At 35.8% G+C, this 24,946-nt stretch overlaps 1 protein-coding gene across 2 annotated transcripts in view; it reads right to left on the minus strand.

The window, feature by feature from the left end:
• LOC145303496 (dynein regulatory complex subunit 11-like) overlaps positions 1-24,946 on the minus strand; it is a 152,905-nt gene that overhangs the window by 13,052 nt on the left and 114,907 nt on the right. For both annotated transcript variants that reach the window (XM_080144925.1, XM_080144926.1), the window contains exon 16: positions 4,442-4,619. In XM_080144925.1, the coding sequence (XP_080001051.1) occupies positions 4,442-4,619 (178 nt within the window). The remainder of the gene's footprint in view (positions 1-4,441; positions 4,620-24,946) is intronic.

Raw genomic sequence — 24,946 nt, forward strand, 5'->3', positions numbered from 1 at the left:
TGCCCCTGCCAGTAGCCCCCTAAACCAAAATGGCAATGTGCCTTGTTTGGGAGTGAAAATGTAATTTTAAAAAAATAAAATAAAAAATACTTTATAATGTCAAAGATAAAGAAAGCTTTAATCTGGAATCAAACAGTCAGGCTAAATATAATATTAATCATTTAGTAAGTATAGACAAATATGAAGATTAATTAACTAGTGAAAATACTAAAGTACCTGCAGATATTTCTATTAATGAAATATTAAGTGATGTAAAAACACCTCCTTTAACTTGTGACACATTTAATGAAAGGGAGAATGATAAATTTTTCCTTTCATAAATGTTTAACTCAATTTAATAATCTTATTGATTCAAAGAAATATTTATCAGAATCTGCTTAGCTATCATATTTAATTGGATATTTAAGGGATTATGCTTTAAATTCACTTGTTCCTAACTGATTCGTAAATTTATTCAAGGAAGAATTTTTGGGGCGAAAAATTCATTTAAATAATATATTAGAAACTATGTCTGTAGCATAGAACGAATAAGCGCGTGTTAGAGCATCAGTAGCAGATGAGGGATAGATGGCTAGCGAAAGTATTAACAGCAGCAGCCGTTAAAGCAATATGTAAATTAACAAGTGCGCGAGCTTGCATCACAGGAAAAGCTGCGAAAAATACAGCACGTGGTCGAGCAAAGGACGCGATCGGGATTTTTTTTTTTTTTTTTTTTTTGTTCGTGAGCGATGAGAGAAAAAAAATGGCCCACGTGGGAGGAGCAAAACCGTGCAAGATGGACGTGTGAAAGCGCTTGCTAGCGCCCCCCCCCGTGGGGTGGCAGCGACAAAGACTTTAAAAAAAAATACATGCGTGTGCTAAAAGACATTGAAAAATTAATGAGACGTGTTGCTTTAGAAGAACCACGAATAAATACATTTCATTTGCACTTTTTAAAAAAGTTGAGTCGGATTTTTGTTTCTTTTCTTTTTTATATTTATTTGTACTTTTGCGGTGGTGCCACACAGCGTGTGAGTCCGAGAGGTTTAAACTGTAACGACACAATTAAAAAATAATGGCCACGGCATATGCATAGCGAAGAATATGATCCAGATTTCTTAAATATTAAATATCTGAAATTAAGTCCTCTTTATATGAGTTGCCACACTATAATGTTAATTTTTGCGAAGAAGGTTCTTCTGAAAACATTTTAATTAGTCGCATTATGATGAGTAAACTATCTAAAATAGTTTTAAAGGAACTAATAAATAAACAGGATAATAATTATCCTACGCTCGAGCAAATATTTAACAGGTATAACAAGGTTTTGAAAACCTGAACTAGAACTTTGTCTGGTAGAAAATATATAAAGGATTAAAAAAAATTAATTGATAATAATATCCATAGATTTGAAATGAAAGCAAAAAGTAAAGTATCTACGGTGCAAAGTTGGTAAGGAAGTGTCGTTGGTAAATGTACTAAAATTCTATGTAAACTATGTGAGCGCATGGGAAAATATCAGCAGAAGCTGTAGGATAGCTGGCTTGAAAAGATAGTAGCCGAAAAAGTACATATGCAAATTAGGAAGTGTACTCAGGCTTGCGTTAGAAGAAATATATATATATATGTATATATATATATATATATATATATATATATATATATATATATATATATGTATGTATATATATATATATTACAATTCATATTCGTATAATTTTTATAAGAAGAATAATATATGCTTCATACCTTTCTTTCTTCAAGAGTTCTTCTATATTCAATGCTGAGCTCCGTGATGAAACATGAAATGACCAACATCATAACCAATTGAGACACCTGTTCTTTCTTCTTTCGTGAAACCGCAGAACAACATTTTATATTTTTAAAATATAAATTTATTTCAGTTGTCTCAGATGGTCTTCACAAGGATTCTTCATTTCGTCTCTACATGTTTGTTCTTCACAGCCTCGCATCCTGGCTTGAAGTACGACTGTTCACTTGCGTGATTAAACTCAAACTCCTTCGACTGACAAACTTCCCGACCTCCTTACCTAAGTTCAGGTGACGTAACCTATTAAAAGACACGTCTCTTTTATGTGACCTCCTCTGTCACGTACGTCTGCTCAAGGTTATTTTGTTTATAATTAAATAAGCTAATTTATGTAAACATCTTCAGCTAAAACCCATTGCTACACTTTATTCTATGAACAATAAATAACTCCCAATATAAATTATTTTAAGAATATCATTGGATAGATAGATAAATAGACAGATGGATCGATAATAACTAATTAACTTTCAACAATGTTATTATCTAACAGCAGGAGAGAAAGAAAAACTCAGCCGAGTGAAATGGACCTGTGACTCCGCAGTGGATGTGAGAGACTTTTCAGCTGGTATCGAGATGGTGGGGTTTTGTTAATCTCATGGCAGACGAAAGAGACACTTAGAAAAAACAAGAAGCAGGCATTGTTTGTAAAGTAATGGTAATAAATGCATTTTGCTAAAAACGAAACACCAAATCGGATTTATTTATTTTTGTTTGGTTGTTCCTTTTCGACGGTACCAGTCGGCGTGGGTGTCCAGGAGAGGTTTGTTGAGTCCCCAACTAGAGCAGGAAATTAATCGATTTGAATGAAAAATGGCTGATTTCACAGATTTTGATGAGAATAAAAACATGGGAGTGTGAAACATTCGTTGATCATCATTCAATCCCGGGAAACGCCAGGTTTCAATGCTAGTATTTTTCACAAAAGAACTGAATTGCTGCAATTTTTAAGAAAGAAATAGACATATTTGTTTTATTTATTTAAAGAATAGTTAGCTAATAATAATTATTTTTACAAAAGAAGAAATAATCACTTGACCTGAAAGACATTATTTTAGAAAGAATATTATTTTTAATAATAACTAGCATTTCGGCCCGGCGTTGCCCGGGTGGTTGGATGTGCATGTTGAGCAAAAAAAAAGTGGTAATAGGAAAGCAGGCTCGAACCCGTACCGCGAAGAAGGAAAAGAACGGGAAAAACACTTGTCGTCTTTGCTGTTACGACCACCCCCAAACCGGAAGTGACGTAGGTTTTAATTAAGGCTAGACAATCGAAAGGAGAGGATGATTTTCAAAAATATCGGCGAAAAAAGCGACTCCCCCTGTATAAAAGGGCCCAGTTGAAGGTGAAGATATGTAGCCAATTTTTCAATATTTCTCGTCTTAAAGGTCGAACTTCAAAACGATACTGATCTTGTAAAAATCCGTCGCCTCTATCGAAAGTTTTAGGTAGACATGCAAACATACATACATACATACATACATACATTTATATATTGGTAACTAAAAATTTTCGACCCAAACCGATTAAAAAGCTTGCTCTATCTCTGAATACTCTTTACGTAAAATTTCAAATGTTTAGACCAGAAATTGTCTGAGTAATTTGGTAGAGACCGCAGAGGTCAAATTTTTTTAACTTTGACCCCTATTATGACCCCTTAAAATTTATTGTTTTGCGTTCAAATCAAGTTAGATCCATGTCCAAGGAACCTATATCTAAAATTTCAATTGTTTAAACCCACAATTGGCGGATGAATTTGTTAGAGTTCTCAAAGGTCAAATAATTGAACTTTGACCTCTTAACAGCTAAATATCTATCCGAAAACGGATTACAAAGATTTCCCTAAATCTCAGTACCCTGTATATCAAATTTCGAGTATGTAGACTAAAAATTGACAGAGTTATTGTGTAGGAAAATGTACACAGACACACAGACACGTTCACTTTTATAGATAGATAGATAGATAGATAGATAGATAGATAGATAGATAGATGGATTGGTAGATAGATTAAACAAAAATATATACGTATACATAAATATATATGGAAACACTTTTCTGTTTCCTGTAAACATTTTACGCAAATATTATGCAAGGATACATCATGTAGAATATCTGTATGACTATAATTACACGTAATAGTTAACTAAAGATGATCATCCCATAAGAAAACCGGAAAAACTAATTGGGAATTAATTAAAATGAATGTTTAAAAGAATATGCAAATTAGCTAGATCTTTTGCTAGTGAATGCAATTCCACAAGCCATATATAAGAAAATTGTATTTTCTTTTAAATAAATTGAAAAGAGCACTTAAGGTAATTTGTCCCTGTCAGTGGAGGGGAAACACTCTATACTGGGACAATTACTATTTTGGACCCAACCAGAGTGCCCCTTTTCCCTTTTTTTCGGGGAGCTGGTTTAACCCCACTTTAAAAACGACCTCATGTCACATTTTGCTTTGGTGGAAAAGCAAATAAATATTAATAGAAAAGAGAGTTTTTAATATGAATATCAATACACACAAAAGAAAAACGAATTTATAGGAGTATAGATAGATTTATACAAGTTGACATAGAAATCACCACGGAATTTTCCTGTGATTCTAATGATAATAATTATTCTGAATACTTACGATATCGAGAAGCGTAGTCAGGTCTTGGAATGAGAATGAATTTCTGGTAAAGATTGGACAGGGGCTTCATTTCCGCTTCATATGGACAACGTGATGTTCCAATAAGCAATATTCGATCTTCGCCTTTAACTGTTTTCATCATTTTGGGAAGTTCTTTCGCAAGCCGTTTGGGATTCGTCTGTTTTAAAAGAAGAAAAATTAAAAGTTGGCGCCTTCTTGCCAAAGAAACTAAAAAGGTGAACATACAAATGGCAAATCAAACAATTAAAGTATAGATTGTCTCCCCCTGTAATCACTACTACTCGAATAATATAAACCAACAATTTTTGTTGGATTTTGTGAAGAAAAGTTAATCAATGAACTCTTAGATATTTGTTGATGAAGTCCCTTGCTTGTCGAGCTCCTGCGACTGAATCTCATTCTAGATCTGAAATGGAAGACTTATATCATTGGTAAGTTGGCTGGTAAAATGATTAAAACTACTGACATGTACGAGTCTTATGACTTATGTACGAGTCAGACACATCGTAAAATGAACGAGTGCTGCCACTTACAACACTCTTTTTCACCTATGCAATCTAGTTAAAGATGATCGCTTCTCTTTTTACCACACAAAAGACATTGACTTGTCTTTCTCTATTCTATCCCTAAGTAAGAGAACATGTTACACAGCTGTTAAATTTCCATTTGGTAGATGATCATATCCCCAAAACAAAATGCTTTAGACCGCAAAAGTTTGTCCGCATATAATTGTATTGTTTTTTTTTTGTTCTTCTTTTATTTATTTATTTATTTATTTATTTATTTATTTTTATTTTTTTTTTTTTTTTTAGACTTAGAGAATTCTTGTATTAGTGTGTCGCAATCGAAAAGAAAGCATTTTTCTCTTTGAATCATGCTTCGGTTGCTGGTGAACTAATGTGATATTTTAAGTAAAAACTCGTGAATAATCATAAAATTTATTAATAACTAGCGGGGGGGGGGGCGAGGGTTCCGGTCTTTTTGGGTCGTAAAATACCCTTAAATATATTTTAATTCATGCAGACTTCATATTTATTACTACAGAGCCAACTCTCTGTTCTAGCCTCACTGATGAGTTGTGATACAATGTTGTGAAACAGTGGATGACTAATAAGCCCTCCCCTTCTTTAGGTTGAGCACTTTTTAAATATATTTTTACCTGACGCATATTTAAGCGATTAAGCGAGGCCCACTGTTTGTTTGTAAACAAACTGACAGCTTGAGCACTGTGCGACGGGCAAATGCTAATTTAATAGGCATTTGAGGAGAAATATTTAGGGGCACTGATTCTTGGTCCGATGGTTAGAGCTGCTAACTATCAACACGATGGTTGGAGGTTCGATCCACAGCTGGGAAAAGGTGTATGTCTAGCTGCATTGATGAGTTGTGATACAACGAAACAGTAGTGTATGTGGATGATATATATATATATATATATATATATATATATATATATATATATATATGCACCAACCGGCTTAATCGTAACTCCTTGCACTGATAATTCTCAAAAGGATGAGACACTAGTGTCTGTGGGTATTAAAAATAATTTTAGTAATATATATATATATATATATATATATATATATATATATAGTACTGATTTCAAAAGTTTTTTTTTAAATCAGCCAGAATAAAAACCAAAACATTTAGCATTCCAGACGTGTTCACTCATTTAGCGCTCCAGGCGCGTTCTCTACCGTTTTAGCTAACTCGACATAGTAATTATATATATATATAACTCGACAGATCGATAAGAAAGATTAAAAATTAAGTCACTTCAAGCTATGATTGAATTTGCACATGCGCAAAACTAATAGGCTTCTGTACGCATTACTAATCTATCTAAACAGAGATTTTACTCATTATAAACCATCCTTGGTGTATCATTACTATTTCCTGTTTATTTTAGTGTTATGCGACCAGTAGTTTAAGTGTTTATCGGTTAAATAACACACACACGCATACATACATCTACATGTTTATTTATATAGATTATTTTCATTGTAGGTGCTCCACTTAGCTCTACTCTCTGGTTTAATCTGTAAAATATTCACAGCAAGAACTCGTTTAGATACCACCACTGCAAAGAGCTTTCTCTCTGATATGTGTATCTAAAACGAAATAGATTGTTTTACAAGAACTTCAGATTTTGTGGAACATAATAACATAGGACTACTTTCCTGCTGGCTACAACATATAGTCGTTTTCAAGTCATCTTGTGAGTCCTCTTAAATTATCAAATACTTTCCTTTTTACTCGTTGTTTCTAATCATCTGAGATTATTGTTCATCATTCAACCGATAACCTTATTAACTTTATCCTTGAGTTACTTTTAGTCTTGCCAAGTAGTGACTCATTAGTATTTTTTTTTTAAGATGCAGTTTTCACAATTTCTGGGTAGTGGAGTCTTTCCAGTTGGGAAAGTGGACTTTTCCTTAAATAACTGCTATTTGTAAATTACATTCAGTTGATTTCGAGCAAAATCTAATAAAAGAGGTTTTACATATTTGTCAGGAAAAAAGTCCCATTCTGAGCTATTTTTGCGTTTCTTCCACATAACCTTAGATTGAACAGAAAAGTGAAGAAAAAATCACATTACAAATTAAAAGAATAGAACTAGAGTTACGTATGCAGGAAGTTTGTCATGGGGACAAAAATGGATGGTCACATTCAATGCTGCCAAGACTAAGTATTTTTCCTTCAATAATTACGAGAAACCTTTTTCTACCACCAATAGCAATGGCTAAGAACACACTGCCTGAAAGTTCTTCTTTTAAACTCCTCGGTCTAACGTTTACAGGGAACATGAACTGGAATATATACATTGAGAGCATTGCCAAGGCTGCTGCAAAGAAGGTGGGCTCTCTCTACCGTGCCAGAAAATTACTTACGCCTAAAAGTATCCTGTACCTTTATAAGGCCACCATTCACCCATGTATGGAGTACTGGTGTCACATCTGGGCTGGTGCATCTGCTGCTTGTCTCTCACTCTTGGACAGGGTTCAAAAGAGAGTCGCCAACCTGATAGGTCCTGAACTGTCATCTAGGCTCCAGCCTCTGTCCCATCGACGAAACGTGGCATCCCTCTACCTGTTCTACAAATACTTTAATGGTGAATGCTCTGACGAACTGCAAACACTTGTACCTCCTCAACGTGACTACCCCCGACAAACCCGCAGAAAAATACAGAAATTCCAACCCTAACATCACTTTTGTGAGTAACGTATTTAAAAGTTAGCGCCCATTAAACAACTACTTACATCGTATCAACGAGAGATTGTAATTGTTTTGCTATTAACTAGATTATCGGTTATCTTGTGGAGATCAAAGAACTTCCTGCGCACATGGATTTCATTTGAGTTGATCTAGTCTAGGATTTAAAACCAAATTTATAAAATTGGTTAAAACAGTTTATTATATATATACGGGTCATCACTTATCAAGACCCTGCGGCGACTCGAGGATAATGGTTATTGAGTGTATACTAATCAATAGGATAATATCATAGGAGTCGTTATTAATGAAAATTTGGTAGATTGGATTACTTAAGGGGGCGGTTCATCAAGAATTTGCTTATGTTGGACTTGAAGATAACCAAGTTGTAATCAGCTGGGAAACAGGCAAACGGAAGAGAGTTCCACAGGCGTGCAGTTCTAAGAAAGAAGCATTGTTCATGGAATCTACGTTTTGATTTAGACACAGTTAAATAGTGGGGAAAGTTATTGACAGTGGTTTCAGCTAGACAGGTGTTTTTCGAGAAAGTTTGGTGAGAGGGGGACCAGAGATTGGAGCTCAGACGAGCATTTGCCGTGGAAATAACGATAAAACAAAGACAGGCTCGCAACGTTCCTTTTGTGAGAAGGGGGTTGCAGGGAAGAGAAAATGGTATCCACCACTAAGTTACAACGTCTATTTTGTACTCTGCTTCTAGCAGCTCCTGCCCAGATGTGGCAACAATACTCCATCCCTGGACGTACTTGGATTTTATATAGATCGAGAATTGCATCAGCAGTGAGATACCTACTGGAGCGGTAGAAAGATCCCATCATTTTTCCAGCGACCTTGGCAATAGATTTGATGTACATGTTCCATTTCGGATCAGGAGTTAAGGCAAGCACAGAAGCTTATCAAAACATGAAGCTTCTCCAAGATGAGAGCCCTCTATTTCAATTGATGTCAGATGAGGATCAGAGCGTTGATGATGTAAAGATAGGAGCTTGGTTTTAGATGCATTAAAAGTAACTAGCCACCTACACACACACATATATATGTATATATTATATGAAAACTGTTTTTAACCAATTTTATAAAAGATCGGGTGTTTATATATATATATATATATATATATATATATATATATATACATATATATATATATATATATATATATATATATACAGTAAAACCCCAGGATACGGTGGTCCTCGGATACGGTTTTCTCAGGTTACGATGTGGAATACAATATTTTATGTTACGGTGTTTGCCCGCTTTACGGTCTTGTTTATAATGTCATTTGATTATATACATATATACATTGATTATACATGTACTGTATTTTTTTACTAATTTTTAATGCCGTATCCCGGGGTTCTACTGTATATATATATATAATCTGAGGCTATTGTTTTCCAGGGGTTAAGTAACTAATGAAGTGTAACGAGGTTAATACAAGAGTGCTCAATACCGAAACTGAGCAGTAATATGTTGCTACACAGTCATGAGCATGTTTCAGTTAGCTAGCTACTAGTAACTAGAGACCCGTTCAGGCGATACGGCTTATACAAAAGCCAAGTTTGCAATGAAAATATCAGGTGTTCTTCGTCACAGGGATTTAAAATCAAGAGGTTCGGTCAGATGTTGTGAAAAATAAGATTTGGTTGTATGTAAATAAGATACAATAGGGGTATTGATTTGAGTCTGTATTGAGATATGGAAAAGGATGGGAGGTTAAAGAATGGTATTAGTATGCATGTGTGATGGCCGCTCCAAATCTTAAACATACTAATGTGTATAGTTTCAATTAGAGGGGAATGTGAATTCGACATATCTATGCTAAAAGGGGTTTCAGATTTAATCGGGTTATTCAGTTATAATAATGCTTGTATTTGAACTAGACTTTTTATGTGGTCAGAAAATGTACGACTTATGTTGCCTTCTTGTACATTCAAGAGGGTACCGTAAATTTTACGTTTTCTGAAATTGACTTTCACCCCTGATCTGAAATAGATAACTTACATCAAATCTGTTGCCAAGATCGCTGGAAAAATGGTCGGATGATCTACCACTCCATAAGGCATTTCACTCCTGACGTAATCCTCTACCTCTATAAGAGCCAAATATGTCATGATGGAGTATTTTTGCCACATCTGGGGAGCAGATGTTACGAACACTATTTCCTGTATTGATAGAGTACAAAACCAACTTCGAAATCTACTGGATGATGTCTTTTACTCCTCCTTATTAGCGCTTTCTCACAGAAGAAACGTGACAAGTCTATCTTTGTTCTGTAGTTATTTTCATGGCAGATGTTTGAATGACCTTTAAACTCTCTGTAAAAAAATTCACAACAAACACTCGTCTAACTATAATCACTGCAAACAATTGCCCCTACTATATGTGCCAAAAACTAAATGAAAATTCCATGAGCAAAGTTTCTTCCTAGAATTGAACGTCTGTGGAACACAATATCGTGGGGCTGTTTCTCAGCTGACTACAACACGATCGTTTTAAAGTCTAATGTAAGTTTTGATTTAGCTATCCTATTGAATAGCTAAATTCTCCCAAATTTCCACCACAGCCTATCATCATAGTGGTGTTTCAGCGACCACCTGACACACATTAAACTTTATCCTAGCTTGGCCTTCTACTTGTCTAAATGATATATTATATGTTCAATTGTCTAAATGATATATTATACATCTATTCGTTTAAATGATATATTATACAGCTAATTGTCTCAATGATATATTATATGTCTAATTGTCTACATATGCATATATATATATATATATATATATATATATATATATATATTAAATTCGAAGTACAACAGAATTGTAATAGTTTAAAAGCGAAGTGGGGCATTTTTTTTTTAACCTTATAAAAAAAGATCGACTATAATGTAAAAAGAAACAGGATCGACTAAAAGTAAGAAAAATAAATTGAAAAGGAAGAAGATCGACTAAAAGGGGGGGAAAGAGAAAAGAAAAGGGGGAACGGTGAAGAAACTTGAAGTACTTTTCGCCGACTGTCTTCAGAAGTAAATGTCGGAATGAAGTCATGTTGGCATGAAGTAATTTCTATGAGGAAAAAAAAAAACACCGCGTAGAAATTAACCTGGTGGCGCCTGTTTAAAAACGTTCAACGAACGTATGTGGTCTATCTGTTTGCAAAGAACAGGTCTGCAACGGTTTATTGTAAGGGCCTCCAAGAATCCGAGATGTTGAACAGACCTAGCTCTGTGCAAAATAGAGAACCACTCCGGTGTGTACTCACTCGCACATTTATTGAACTGGTCAGGTGATCACCAATCGCGGTAGCAGAAACACGTGATCGTGCAGAGGTGTCTAACCTACCCTGTCGTATATATAAAAGGACATGTTGGGAAATTCTGACCTCCAATTTTGCCCACGTAGTCAGCTCCACACTGACACTTAAATTTATAGACGACAAGACTACTTTGAATGGTGGGCAAAACATTTTTCTGAAAGGAAGAAAAGAATTTCCGAGTGGGAAAAACAGAGCAGACTAAAGTGGCGGGGAAACAATTATGGGTCTGGTGAGCAATCTTTTTGATAATGTTATCACCTGCTGAACCCAACCATGGCAACTTTAGGTAAATCGGACACCGGGAAGGGCCTATGAATCTGTTAGTATTAAAGTCCCCGACCTTGTTAGAAATTATCTTACTAACAATATGTCGGGGGTAGCCATTATCAAGAAAAATATTAAGTAGTTTTTCTAATTCGGCATCTAACTTAGAAGTCCAGCAAATCATAATTGCACGGTGGGTAAGGGCTTTAATGAGATTGATCTTCCTCTTAAGTGGAGTAAAAGAGTTCCATTTAATGTAAAGGCCTGTAAAGGTGGGTTTTCTGTAAATATCAGTCTCAAAGCAACACTTCGTATAATCTTTGGATACCATGACATCTAAAAAGGGTAAGGAATGATCGACTTCGCATTCCATAGTGAATTGGAGAGCTGGATGTAAACTATTTAAGACATCAAAAAATATTACAGAGTCGTCATGTGAAGAGAAACAGGCAAAAGTATCATCGACTTAACGCGTGTAAAAAGACGACGGGGAGATCTTAGTAAAAAGACGATCTTCCCAAAAACCTACGAAAATGTTAGCCAAAATGGGACCTAAGAGGCTACCCATCGAAATGCCATCTACTTGTCGGTAAATCAGGTTGTCAAAGCTAAAGGAAACAGCCTTCGTGGCTAATTCCATCAGTTCAACAAACACCGGTTCTAGGAAGGGGGGGACACGATTTAGCGCCACGATATAGGTAGTCACAACAAATGTCAATAGTTTCGCCCAAGGAGACATTTGTGAACAAACTACAAATATCAAAAGACACAAGATAATTATTAGAACTATTCAGTTCTAAGTCTCGGATACGGGAAGAAAATTCAAAAGAATCCAAAACACAATGACTCGAATAATGTTTTGAAACTGGCTGTAAGATCTCTACAAGCCATTTGGCTAATTCATGCTGCGCCGAACCGACCATCGACAAAATAGGACGAACGGCGGCGTCTACCTCATGAATTTTCGGTAATTCGTACATGCGTGGTCTTTGTGATCCCACTGGTCTAATTCTGCGGTATACCTCGTTTGAAATAAAATTACGCTGACAACCTGATTTACCGACAATATATATATTATTTATAGTATTCTGAATTTTATCGGTTTATATAACTGATAATTCGTTAAGCGTTCCTATACCAATAAATTTTAAGTCAGAATGAGATGACTTAACTAGTAAGCTTTAAAATTACCATATTTTGTAATTGAGCATTCATATATTGTTTTAACAAAATCAAGACATCAAAGAATGGATTGATAGCAACAATTAGTGTATTTCATCGTTCGTTACAATTGATTCAAGACCATTCGAATAAATTCAAACCCTATATCGTTCGAAAATTTCCACAAGAATGGTCTCTTATCAGACGTTGTGAAAAAAATACACTTTTACAATGAGCAATATGGAATCCGTTTCCCTTTTAAGGAAAACTATGATAAAAAATTTTACCTACATTTCTCCCTTCCAAGGTTTTGTTTTCTGTTTGTTAAAGATTTTTATATTTACCTATTTTCTTATCTACATTTTAAATCATTTCAGTCGAATTATCATTTAACGTTGCCACCAATTACCTATGTTCACTTAATATATTTTACTAATATTATTCACTAATTTAATTAATTAAATTTCTTTATTTTATTTTATTTATTTTTTCTATTCCGGACTAATCAACTATGTTTCAGCCATATTGTTTTGATTCTATGTTAGTTTCGTATCTATAATTTGCTTTGTCTATTTACAAATATATCGGCATACTTATTTGTGTAATTTCAAAAAGTGGTTGTTGTTTAAATTTATTCCATAAGGAGAATAGATTTAATGTTACTCTTTATTCAATGCAATCTCATTGTTCATTTAAAATTTTGGATTTAAATTTTTTTTAATTTTTTATTTTCTTTCGTTCCAATCTATTTTGATTTACGGTTATCTGTTAGTTTTGACGTTGAAAGGGAGGTAACTCTATACGTTAAAAATGTTAATGCTTTTGTCGAGTTCTAAGTTGATAAATTCCTATTATGTTGTTATGATTTATTTGTTACTTAATCATCACCGTTTAATTCTAGGCTAACCTGTTCAAATTATAAGTTTATAATGTACATCTCTATCGGGATTCTGGTTTATTTCCAAAGTTTTAAGCTAAGTTTGCCACAAGGCTATAATTTTCTGAGGTTGCAGATGGCTCTAATTTTTTCTCATGTCAATAATATCCATTCAGGATTTAAGTTCTTAAATACTTATCTAATAATAAACATCCTATTTATAAGGATTCTATTTATAAATTTATTATTTAGCTCCACTACGTTTTACTCTAATACCATTAATAATCTTTGTTCTCCACATTATTGACCCTCGGCCTTCTAGTACCCATTTGATGAGACACAAAAAAAGGAGAAATAGGGTTTTGATTTTTTTTAAGAGTTTGATTGAATAACATAACTGAGATTAACTTATAGATACTAGGACATGAACTGACAAACCGATTGATCGGATTGGGCATCTCTGACCTCCCATCTAGCCGAAGTAAGGGCTGAAGTGAAAGAATAATCCAACCTCTAGGATTCTGTCCTAACGCACCACAGGTTGCTACCCATGGGTCACAAATTCGTGGCTCTGCCGACAGGACAATAAAAACACAAAAAGATAATTAATGAAAGGTAAATAGAAATAAATGTTTGTGCGCCGATTTTATTTGTGAGTTGTTGTTTTTTTTTAATTGTGAATGACTGAGTTTGTGAAATATTTATTCCTACATTTCGATTGCATTGCTGTCACAACGATATTCTTCTGTTATAGTGGCTGATTTTATATATAAACATTATATTTACATTAATTTCTGCAGCTGACAAGTGTGTAAAAATATACACTCGATTGTTCTATGTTCAAAACAGCGCACAAATGAAAAAAAAATAATTCCCCAATTTAATTATTTTAACAACAAATTATTTTTTTAATGTTTCGTTTTCACTATGCCCTTAATCTCTATTATTATATAAGAAGAACTTGTGTGTGTGTGTGTGTGTGTGTGTGTGTGTGTGTGTGTGTGTGTGTGTGTGTGTGTGTGTGTGTGTGTGTGTGTGTGTGTGTGTGTGTGTGTGAGAGAGACGGGGGAGTTTTCTATGAACTCGTAACGGCTGAGCCGATATTTTTAATTTCACACAAAGGTATTTGATGTGCGTGGGAGTGTTCTTACATAGGATTTGTACTGGGATACATCTGATAAGTATCTAAAATCGATAATCGAAAAAATCCGATTAAAGAAGGTAGTCCGATTTTGACCAAAATTAACACCTTTATACAAACTAACGTCACAGATGCATTTGAGAAGTTTTATCACCGCACAAGTAGAAAGGCCCAACCTATAGACTTACCTGTAGATTCTTTTATAAGACAGGAGCGCGTTCAAAATGAATGTTTCTTTTTAACGCACAACTGAACCATGATACTTGACTTTGCACGTTTAACTTTTATTCAAGTGATTATTTAAAAGTAATTTCATAAAATTAACAGTTGGTTCTTTGATAAGACAGAGGCGCGCTCAAAATGAATGTTTCTGTATAGAGCACAATTGAACCATGATACTTGACTTTTGTATTTTAAACTTTAAGTGAAGCCATTATTTACAAATAATTTTATAAAATTTAACAGTAAATTCTCTACAGTGCAATGTAGACTACAATGTTTTGTGGACTCAGTGCGTAGAGGCATGTAAAGCTGCCTCTTTGTACACTGCATGGTGGCTCCCTAATTGAAGCAGGCAATCAATCGATTTGATTTAATAATAGGCGATTTCACCGATTTCGATGAAAATAAAAGTATGTACGGGTGGAACATTTATTGATTCTCATTCAATCCCGGACAACAGCGAATCTCCCTGCTAGTTTCATTCTATTTTTGCGATTTTTTTTTCTTTGCCATTTTCTCTAATTTACGGTTAGATGATAAATTTTTTGTTTATTTGCTTATAGTTAATTTTATTTGATTGTTTGTATTTTGTAAAATTGTGCTACTACATCGATTAATTGTGACACTTACGTCACCCGCGCGTCGTCCAGTGGTGGAATGCCCCCGGTTGTCGGTTCTGGTGTTTTCTCGGCAATGATGTCAACGGCCGGTTTCCTGAAACAGACTTGTCATGCAAAACAATTGAAGGGACCAAGTCAATAAGCGTTTCTTTTTGTTTAAACTTCTTTGTATTCAATCAGGGTACAATCGCAGTTAGCTGTTCAGTTAGGGACTGGCCACTTGTTAACTGCGAGGTTTCCTCTTCTCTCTCCGACAGAAAACTCAATTATCTACGTGACAGGGTCAATCGATGGGGGAATCTTCGTTCGTCGGACCCAACTCTCTCTAACTCTCAATCTCTCAAGGCTCGCTGCTTATATTGTGGGGGCGTGGACTGGGTCTCTTCCCGTTTCAGGTCGTTGGCCAATCAGAATTAAGGGATCACTGTCCGTCAAATCTTCGCCAGGCGGCCTATACCCAAAAAAGGAGCTGTCTTTCTTTCTTTGTTGGCATTCGGGTGTTCTCTAATGGAACTTGACAGGTCGTAAAACCAGAGATGCCCAACTTAATTATTTTTGAGAGGACATAAAAACAGCTGAATCCGATTCCACAAAGGCCACGCGTCTTTTCAATAGGGTCACTTGTCGCCCCGCTGTTCGTCGACTGTTTGCTTTGTACATCGGAATTTCATTGCTATCCTCGCCACCCACGGGCTGTCATGGCCAATTTAACGTCATCACGTTCTCCCACCATAAGCTATGATCTTATCTTTTTTCTCTGTCTTTCTTTCTCTTCCTTTCGTCGTTTACAGCTTCCTTTTTTTTCCTTTTCTTTTTCCACGGGTTCACCGCTACTCTTGGCCTTTTGGTCAGGATCAAAGTGCAGCATCTGTTCTTCGGATGCCGCACTTCCATTTCTTGTTCTCTTTCGGTTGAGGAGAAATCCTTCACGACTGGGACAACTCCTATTTTTGTACCCTTGAGCGTCTCTCATAATATGTAAGACATTTTTGTTATCGATTTTATTTACTTTGTTTTGTTTTATATTATAAAATTTAATGAGCGTTTTAATAGATCTTGGAACCGATAAGACGATTTACATGTTAAACGCCTTTCAAGATACGAAAGCCAGGCCGGAATCAATTAATTTCGTATCTAGGGATCACATTGTACACAAAATTGTCAGGATCTGAAAATTTAACATTCTATGTTCAGGTATGTATTTGATGAAGCTAGGCCTAACAGAATATGAAGATTTTCTGTGGTGCATATACATGGCGCAGACGATATTTGTTCACAAGATTATCGTCTCGAAAGATAACACTGGATTATTTATTCATAAAATATTTCAGTTTGTCTGTATGGATTGTTCTGTCTATTTCGCTCGATGAACCCGCCTTTGGTTTTGATGAGAGCATCAAGGAATTGATCACAAGCTCGTCAATAATGAGATTATTCTGCCCTTTAGCTAGTCCTTTGCGTTACAACTAGATCTGTTAGTATCTCGTTTCATGGTTTTCTTCAAGCTTCGTACTTCTATCGTTGCTGCGAGCCTGTAAAGATGGCGGTGTTGAGGGGAAATTAGAGTAGATAAAGTTAGTACTTAATATATACTATTAGTTCAAGCTTGTCTGTATTGAAAATGCTTGCTTCTTGCTGGCCAATCAAACCATCTAATATAGTTAGCCTTATGTTCAAGTACATTCGAAATATAATACAGTGCAAAGAAACAGTTACTCATGAAAACGAACCTCCTAAAGTAAAACCTTGAATAATTATCTAAACTCGAATGTAAATTAATATTAAGCCGACTTTACAAATTGATAATAGTTAATTATTGGATTTTAATTAATTATAAGATGAAACTCTAATGATTAAAACTCGATAGATAACGACAAACTTCCACCCATTTATATGGGAGGGGGGATTATCATCAAAAGTGTCCTGAATTGTTAACTTCGCACCGGACTTACTACTTAGATATAAATAAGTCACTTGTCCCCATTCCCCTCCCCCCCCCCCGTTTCTTTTTTTTTTTTTAATGGAGAGTAGATAATACAGTGGATGTGTTATCGGCAGCTCCAGTAACTCTCGCTTCTCCTATTTTGTCATTCAGTCCTCATTCAATGAGTGATTTTTCTGACAAAGTGTGAAGAAAAAGCTCCTTAAAGGTCGGTAGAACTTGGTGACCAGTAGTCTGAGATGTCGGAAATTTTTCTGTCTCTGTCTGTCCTTGTGGCCATGTCACTAGTAAGGGTGCTGGAGGTAAACGTTTTGTCTGGGCTGACGTTATCCGCCTGATAGTCAGGGACCCGAACCTTGGATTAACCACTAAGGAGGCTGTCCTATCAGCAGGCGCAAAGTACTGGGACTGTTGTATTGCCATTTGGTGAGTGGATCTGGACCATGCAGTAGTCTCTGGTGGGGCCTCTCGATGCCATACTAGTGGGTAATTGTGACGGCTTTACCTTTTCCTGTGCTACAAAAAAAAATTTTCCTGTCTTTTTCTCTCTTACTTTCCCTCTCTGTACTGCTCTAACCAAGTATACCGACCTATTCCACAAATCCCAAAACCTCAACATGAAATATCTCCAGAATAAAAACTCGATTAAACCTAGAACCCCATCTTCCAACGTAGACCCCTACTACCAGGTCTCCTTCTCCAACATCAGGGGTCTACGTTCCAACCTTCCAGAGGTTGAAACCCAATTACAGGAGACGAAACCGGACATATTATTTCTAAGTGAAACTGGAATAGGGCCGACCACTTCCCTAGATGAGTTCATAATTAACGGATACTCTAATTTAACAGCTAAATCTGACACCCAAGATCGCCATGGGCATGGAATATGTGCCTACATTAAGGATGGCTTCCCGTGTGGCAGGGATATCTCTAGAGAAGATCCTAATTTACCCTACATGTGCTTCAGTGTTGCACTTGCTAACACCACTGCATTTATATTTGCCCTCTATAGGCCCCACAACAGCGGAGTTACTATCTTTAAGAGCATATCTGAGAAAATAGACCACAAACTGTCTTCACATCCCTCGGCTAACATCCACATCTGTGGTGACTTCAACGTCCATAACGTGGAATGGTTGACCCATTCAAATAAGACAGATGATGAGGGGAGGTTTTGTCATGATTTTGCCATTGCTTATGACCTCACTCAGATTGTTCGTGAACCCACCCGTGTGCCAGATACACCCGGTCAATATGCAAGCCTCCTAGACCTTTTTCTCTCAACTTCCCCTGAGCTATGTTCATGTTCCGTTCATTCTCCTCTAGGATTCTCTGACCACTCCGTCGTATCAGTTAAGATAAAAACGAAATGTAAGAAGCCCCCAGACGTACCCCTCCACCGTACTGTATGCCGATACTCTATGGCTGACTAGGATAGCTTCCGTACATTAATATCTGATTTACCTCTGCACTCCATGTTTAAAAAAGAAGTGTCCTCTATAGTATCAGATCTGACCGAATGGTTAATTGTAGGCATAGACCAATTCATACCATCTAAAAAATTCCAACAAAAACCTAACAGCCAGCCATGATTATCCCCAGAATGTGCTGCTGCTATCGCGCACAGAAATCACTTTTTCCATAGCTACCAACGTAATAGATGCACTGAGACTAAAGCTGCTTTCAGGTCTGCCAGCAACCACTGTAAAAGAGTAATAAAAAATGCAAGAGAGCCATATGCCCAGTCTGTTAAATCCAAGGTAGCTGATCAGCGGCTTGGATCCGACCAGTTTTGGCAAATAACAAATAGGATCCTGAACAGAAGTGTGCGTTCTATCCCAACCATTATCAATGGACCAGAGGTCATCTCGTCAGCGTCAGACAAGGCCAAACTATTTGCAAAGAACTTCGCAGCTAATTCTACCCTATGCGACGAAGGCCATCAACTCCCCATATTTCCTCCTATAACACAGAACAAGCTAGGTAACATACAAATATCCGTGCATGAGGTCGCCAAGCTAATCAAGAACCTAGATTCCAGTAAAGCAACTGGCCCTGATGGCATCCCAATTATAGTGTTAAAAAAGCTTCAACCAGAACTTGCTCCCATACTTACGAAACTATTTAAGCGCTGCCTTAAGGAGAAATGCTTTCCGACTCCCTGGAAGACATCATCAGTTGGCCCTGTATTTAAGAATTCAGGTGATAAGTCATCTCCTTCTCAGTACAGACCTATAAGTCTCCTGTGTGTTATGAGTAAGTTGCTGGAATCCATATTAAATAGAGAAATAGTCAACCACATGAGCAGGAATAACCTTCTTAGTGACACATAATATGGTTTCCGCTCTGCAAGATCTACCGCAGATGTGCTGATGGTTATATCCCACAGGATTAGTGAATCTCTTGACAAAGGCTTCCTTTCTAGGGCAATTGCTCTTGACATATCAAAGGCCTTCAACAAGGTATGGCATAAGGGTCTACTTCACAAGATTTCCAGCTACGGTATAACTGGAAATGTTTTCTCAATCATTAAATAATTTCTCTCTGATAGGTTCATAAGAGTAGTGGTAGATGGACAAAAATCGGAGGCCTGCAATATAAATGCTGGAGTCCCTCAGGGGTCAATCCTGGGCCCAACTCTCTTCCTGATCTACATCAATGACCTCCCTAAACACATACTTAAATCATTCGTTGACATCTATGCTGATGACACGACCATCTACGGCAACACATCAAAGGCTGTAAATGACAAAGTTCTCTCTGATTCTCTCTCCTCTGATCTCGAGCGCGTGGTTCAGTGGGGGAAGATGTGGCTGGTTACCTTTAATGCATCCAAAACCAAACTCCTATCCTTACATCATCAACGCTCTGATCCCCAGCTGGCATCAATTGTGATGGATGGCTCTCGTCTGGGTGAGGCCCCGTGTTTTGACAAGCTTCTGGGTTTGACCTTTACTCCTGATCTGAAATGGAACACGTACATCAAGTCTGTTGCCAAGGTCGCTGGAAAGATGGTGGGATCCTTCTACCGCTCCAGAAGATATCTCACTACTGATGCAATTCTCTATCTATATAAAAGCCAAGTACGTCCAAGGATGGAATACTGCTGCCATATCTGGGAAGGAGCTGCTAAAAACAGCCTATCCTGCCTTGACAGAGTACAAAATAGACTTCGTGGCTTAGTGGAGGATGCCCTTTTCTCTACCCTGCAACCTCTCTCCCACAGAAGAGACGTTGCGAGCCTGTCCTTGTTTTATCGTTATTTCCATGGCAGGTGCTCGTCTGAACTCCAATCTCTGGTCCCCCCCTCGCCAATCTTTCACGAAAAACACCCGTCTAGCCGAATCCACTGTGAAAAATTTCCCCCACTCTATATCTGTGCCTAAATCAAAACGCGGATTCCATGAACAAAGCTTCTTTCTTAGAACTGCACGCCTGTGGAACTCTGTTCCGTCTGCCTGCTTCCCTCCGGACAACAACTTGGATGTCTTCAAGTCAAATGTTAACAAATTCCTAATGAACCGCCCCCTTAATTAAACACTTCATCAAATCTCCACACTAACGTAATGTACTTGGAATAACCCTTATCCCTGAGTGGCTTCCAGGCCTTGATAAGTGGTGATCACTGTTTAAAAAAAAAAAAAAGTCCAATTGAAGGTTTATTACGACTGGCTATTTTTGGAAATGAGATCTGTTTCAATGTTTTAAGTCAAACGTTCATATTAATTCAATTTTTAATAAAAAAATATATTATATTTACATTACAATCTTTATTAGGCATACGAATAAAAATAGTTATGATATTTGAGCTTTTTAAAAATTATTACATAAAAAAATATTCTTTATAAAATTCCGATTTAGGAAATGAGATTTTTTTAACGAGATTCTGAATCAATGTTAATAAGATTCCGAATCAATGCTTTAATTTTAAATAACGAGGTGTTTTTCCTCCATTTTTCACTTTGAAAGTTTTTTTTCTATAATCTCTTCTCTTCTCTTCTCTTCTCTTCTCTATATAACTAAAATGAACTCATTTTTCCCCGTCTGATTTTGACATTAATAGGATTAAAAATCAAGATATTTCATGCAAATATAATATGCACAAACGGCAGAACAATATCTGAGGTGTGTTATAGGCTTATTATTTCTCAAATTCCTCGATAATCTTAGATTTCTATACTTTTTCTGCTGAGAAGTCACGGCCAAAATCGGTTAAGATCAATGGAAGTGGTAAAATATTTTCTCTCTAATAAATTCCTCCTCCCCCTGCCACCACTTAACACCGTTTGCGGATCGTTCACAAGGAACAGTTGAGAAGAGAACACCGGTTTGGCTTCGTAGTTCTTTCATGTGAAGTTATTTAAAATCACTAAACTAAGCTGCAGTGCTCTGTGGCATAGTGGTTAGCATGCTGGACAATTCACATTATATTTTCACATTCGCGCCGACCTACCATAGTCGTTTTTTTTTTTTTTTTTTTTCCTAAACAACTGGAATGGACTTTTCTTGGTGGCCGAACTGTTAACGTTGCAGATGGTTTTTTTTTGTTTTGTTTTTTTTTCACACTTTATTTTCCTACTTTTACTCATGACTCCGGGTTTGATCCTTCCTACTTACCTACCATAACATTTTTTAAAACTCCCCCCCCCGTCCCGGAAACAAACACTCGGGCAACGCCGGGTACCCCCGCTAGTAAAATAATAAAACAATTTATAATAAAAAAAAACAAGGCTTTCTATGAATGTAATAGTTTTTTAAAAAGTTCAAATATCATAACATATTTTTGTTCGTATGCTTAATAAAGTTTGTAATGTAAATGAAATAAAATACCTTGTTTTTTATTAAAAATAAAATTAACATTGACGTTTGACTTAAAACATTGAAAAAATCTCATTTACAAAAAAGCCAGTCATAATAAACCTCTAATTGGACTAATTTCCCCTCAACGCCGTCATTTTTACAGGCTCGCAGAAACGATGGAGGTCCAAAGCTTGAAGAAAACCTGTTCCATCGGATGCCTCATAAAGAAGTCAAGCGAGTTGCGAGGTCAGGTATTAGGTGAAGTTTGGTCGACAAAGTTCTCTGCCACTCGGGCCTGGATCTCCCGGATGATATATCAGAACGCTAATCTTGCTGCCATGTGGCTACCGGATCGATCCAAATTAGCAGTTAACAAATGCGAACAAATATTGTCTGCACATTATATATATATAGGGAGAGAGAGAGAGAGAGACAGACAGACAGACAGACAGAGAAAGGGGGAGAATTAATAAGATAAATAGCAAAGTTACAAAAAACTTTATTACATTATCAAGTCAATAAGGGTTACAGAAAGAGGAATGAGAGAGAAACCTCTTAAAGCCATGGCATTTCGAAGCTAAATGCTTCTCATTTCTAATCTGAATATTTTAAATCGGTGTTATCTTTTTACATTTGTATAATGCCGGCTTTTTCTCCTCTTCTGACAAGAAGTATTTAGCTTTGAAACACCATGGCTTGAAGATATTTCTCTCTTATTCCCTTTTCTGTAACCATTTATTGACTTGATAATGTAATAAAGTTCCTATGTAACTTTACTCTTTATGGTCTTAACTTATTCTATTGTTTGCTCCTCTTAATCGGGTAGAGCTTTTTTTTATCAAGATAGGTTTATCTTACCATTGAAAATTTATTTTTTCAGCTTAATTTTATTACATTATACAGAATGACGCCCAACGGTTGTTTTTCGGCCATATTCTTCTCCAGCGTTTTCTATCGGTGCATCCGATTATCTTCAGGAGCGATTGTTGTTGTTGTTTTCGTTTTCTTTTTCTATGAGGTTTGATGTAATTATTTTTTTTGTGTGTATTTTTTTTTTTTTTTAATTTTAATTGGTTATAAAGGTGGGTGCAGGAGGGTTGGATCGACTTATTTTTATTTTATTTTTAATTTCAATTTTCTCATTGTATAGTTTATTTATTTTGTTTTTAGTTATTAAATACTGTTAGTATATTTGTCCCGGTATTAAATGAGACCCGGTTCAAAAAGGACGGTCGTTTTTTTATACAAGTATGGCTTCTCGTAATTTTAATCGTCGTGTGCAGTTGTTAAGGTATCTTATTTTAGTATTGTTAGTTAAGATATTTCTAATGTCGGACGACTGTAGATTTTTATCGTGGGTGTTAGATGTTGTTTTATGGCACTATTGTCAGCGAATTGATAGGTTAGTCGTCAGAAGAGTGTTGTTGTTGTATGGCCTATGTATGCGTTGTATGAATTTTTAGAGTGGGTTCGGAGACATTCATCGAAGGGGGAAAATAAATTCATACACTACATTAGTTTGGTTTAGTGTGGTGTTAGTGTTATTATTGTTTTTGATTATTAAATTGGAAGCTTTAAATTTGGTATAATATATTGTTAGTTTGATCTTATTGTTTTGGTTGGTGGGTCTGGTGTATCTTTTAATTAGGTTTGTTATTATTTTTCACCTATTTTGTAGTTAGTGCGTAATTGGGTTTTATAGTATACTTTGATGGTGTCATTTTTGTTAGGGTTTATTTTTTTATTGTGGAGTAAGTTTAAATAGAGTTTTCTGTGTTTATCAACGATTTTATTAGGAAAGTTGTTGTTTATTAGGGTTTGTTTTATGTTTGTTAGTTGTTTTATATATATATATATATATATATATATATATATATATATATATATATATTAATCCACACACAATACTGTTTGCTGTTTACAATTCATCAGTGCAGTTAGACAAGCTGGGATCGAACTCAACCGTCGACAATCTACGCCTCTACCCCTGTGCTATTATCTAGCACCCGCTCAATGTAAGCGAAATCTAAATCTCAACAACCATCTAATCAGTTTTTACCTAATGAGCAATTCCTTACACGCACTGATTCTGCCGTCCATTTCCTTACGAGAACTCTACCGTAAAGGGAGTAAAATAATATCGTCCACAGACAGTACTGTTTTGCTATTTACAGCTCATCGGTGCGACTGGACAAGCAAGTGTTTCAAACAGAGATCGAATTCAACCGTCGAGCTGATAGTTCACACCTCTACCCCTGCACTGCCACGAGGCTGAAGGAAATCCAATATTTCTCGACCATCAAACCGACGGTACCGATGTTTTTCTGACCTTTAGTAAAATTTTAAAATGAATATTATGCTGTTACATTGAATTTTTTCTTCATAATCGAACACTTTACTTGAGTTCTTTCCCGTAAACTCCACACACTTATGTGTGTATATATATATATATATATATATATATATATATATATATATATATATATATATATATATATATATATATATATAAACAGTGTTTCATGGTAAACAACTGATGATCCCTTGAAAAATTAAAAAAAAATTGGTATTATAGTAAATTCGAGAGTTGATGCAGTGATTGCAGGTGATTAAATGACTTACTGACTAAGTGTTTTTTTTTTTTTTTTTTTTTTTTTACGAATGATAAAAAGTAATTTTTTGTGTAGTTTCAAACGTTAAGAAAACTTCAAAGACTATATATATATATATATATATATATATATATATATATATATATATATATATATATATATATGAAAGAGAGAGAGAGAAAGGAAAAATCTTCTACCACAATTTTAGGATGGCGCCTTCAATTTTGAAATTTATTCATATTTACCCCTAAACCACTATTTCTACTGAACTATTTCACGTGCATCTTTACATC

This window comes from Euprymna scolopes, chromosome 19 (genome assembly GCF_053919585.1).
Source record: "Euprymna scolopes isolate OS-2025 chromosome 19, ASM5391958v1, whole genome shotgun sequence".
Classification (NCBI taxonomy): domain Eukaryota; kingdom Metazoa; phylum Mollusca; class Cephalopoda; order Sepiida; family Sepiolidae; genus Euprymna; species Euprymna scolopes.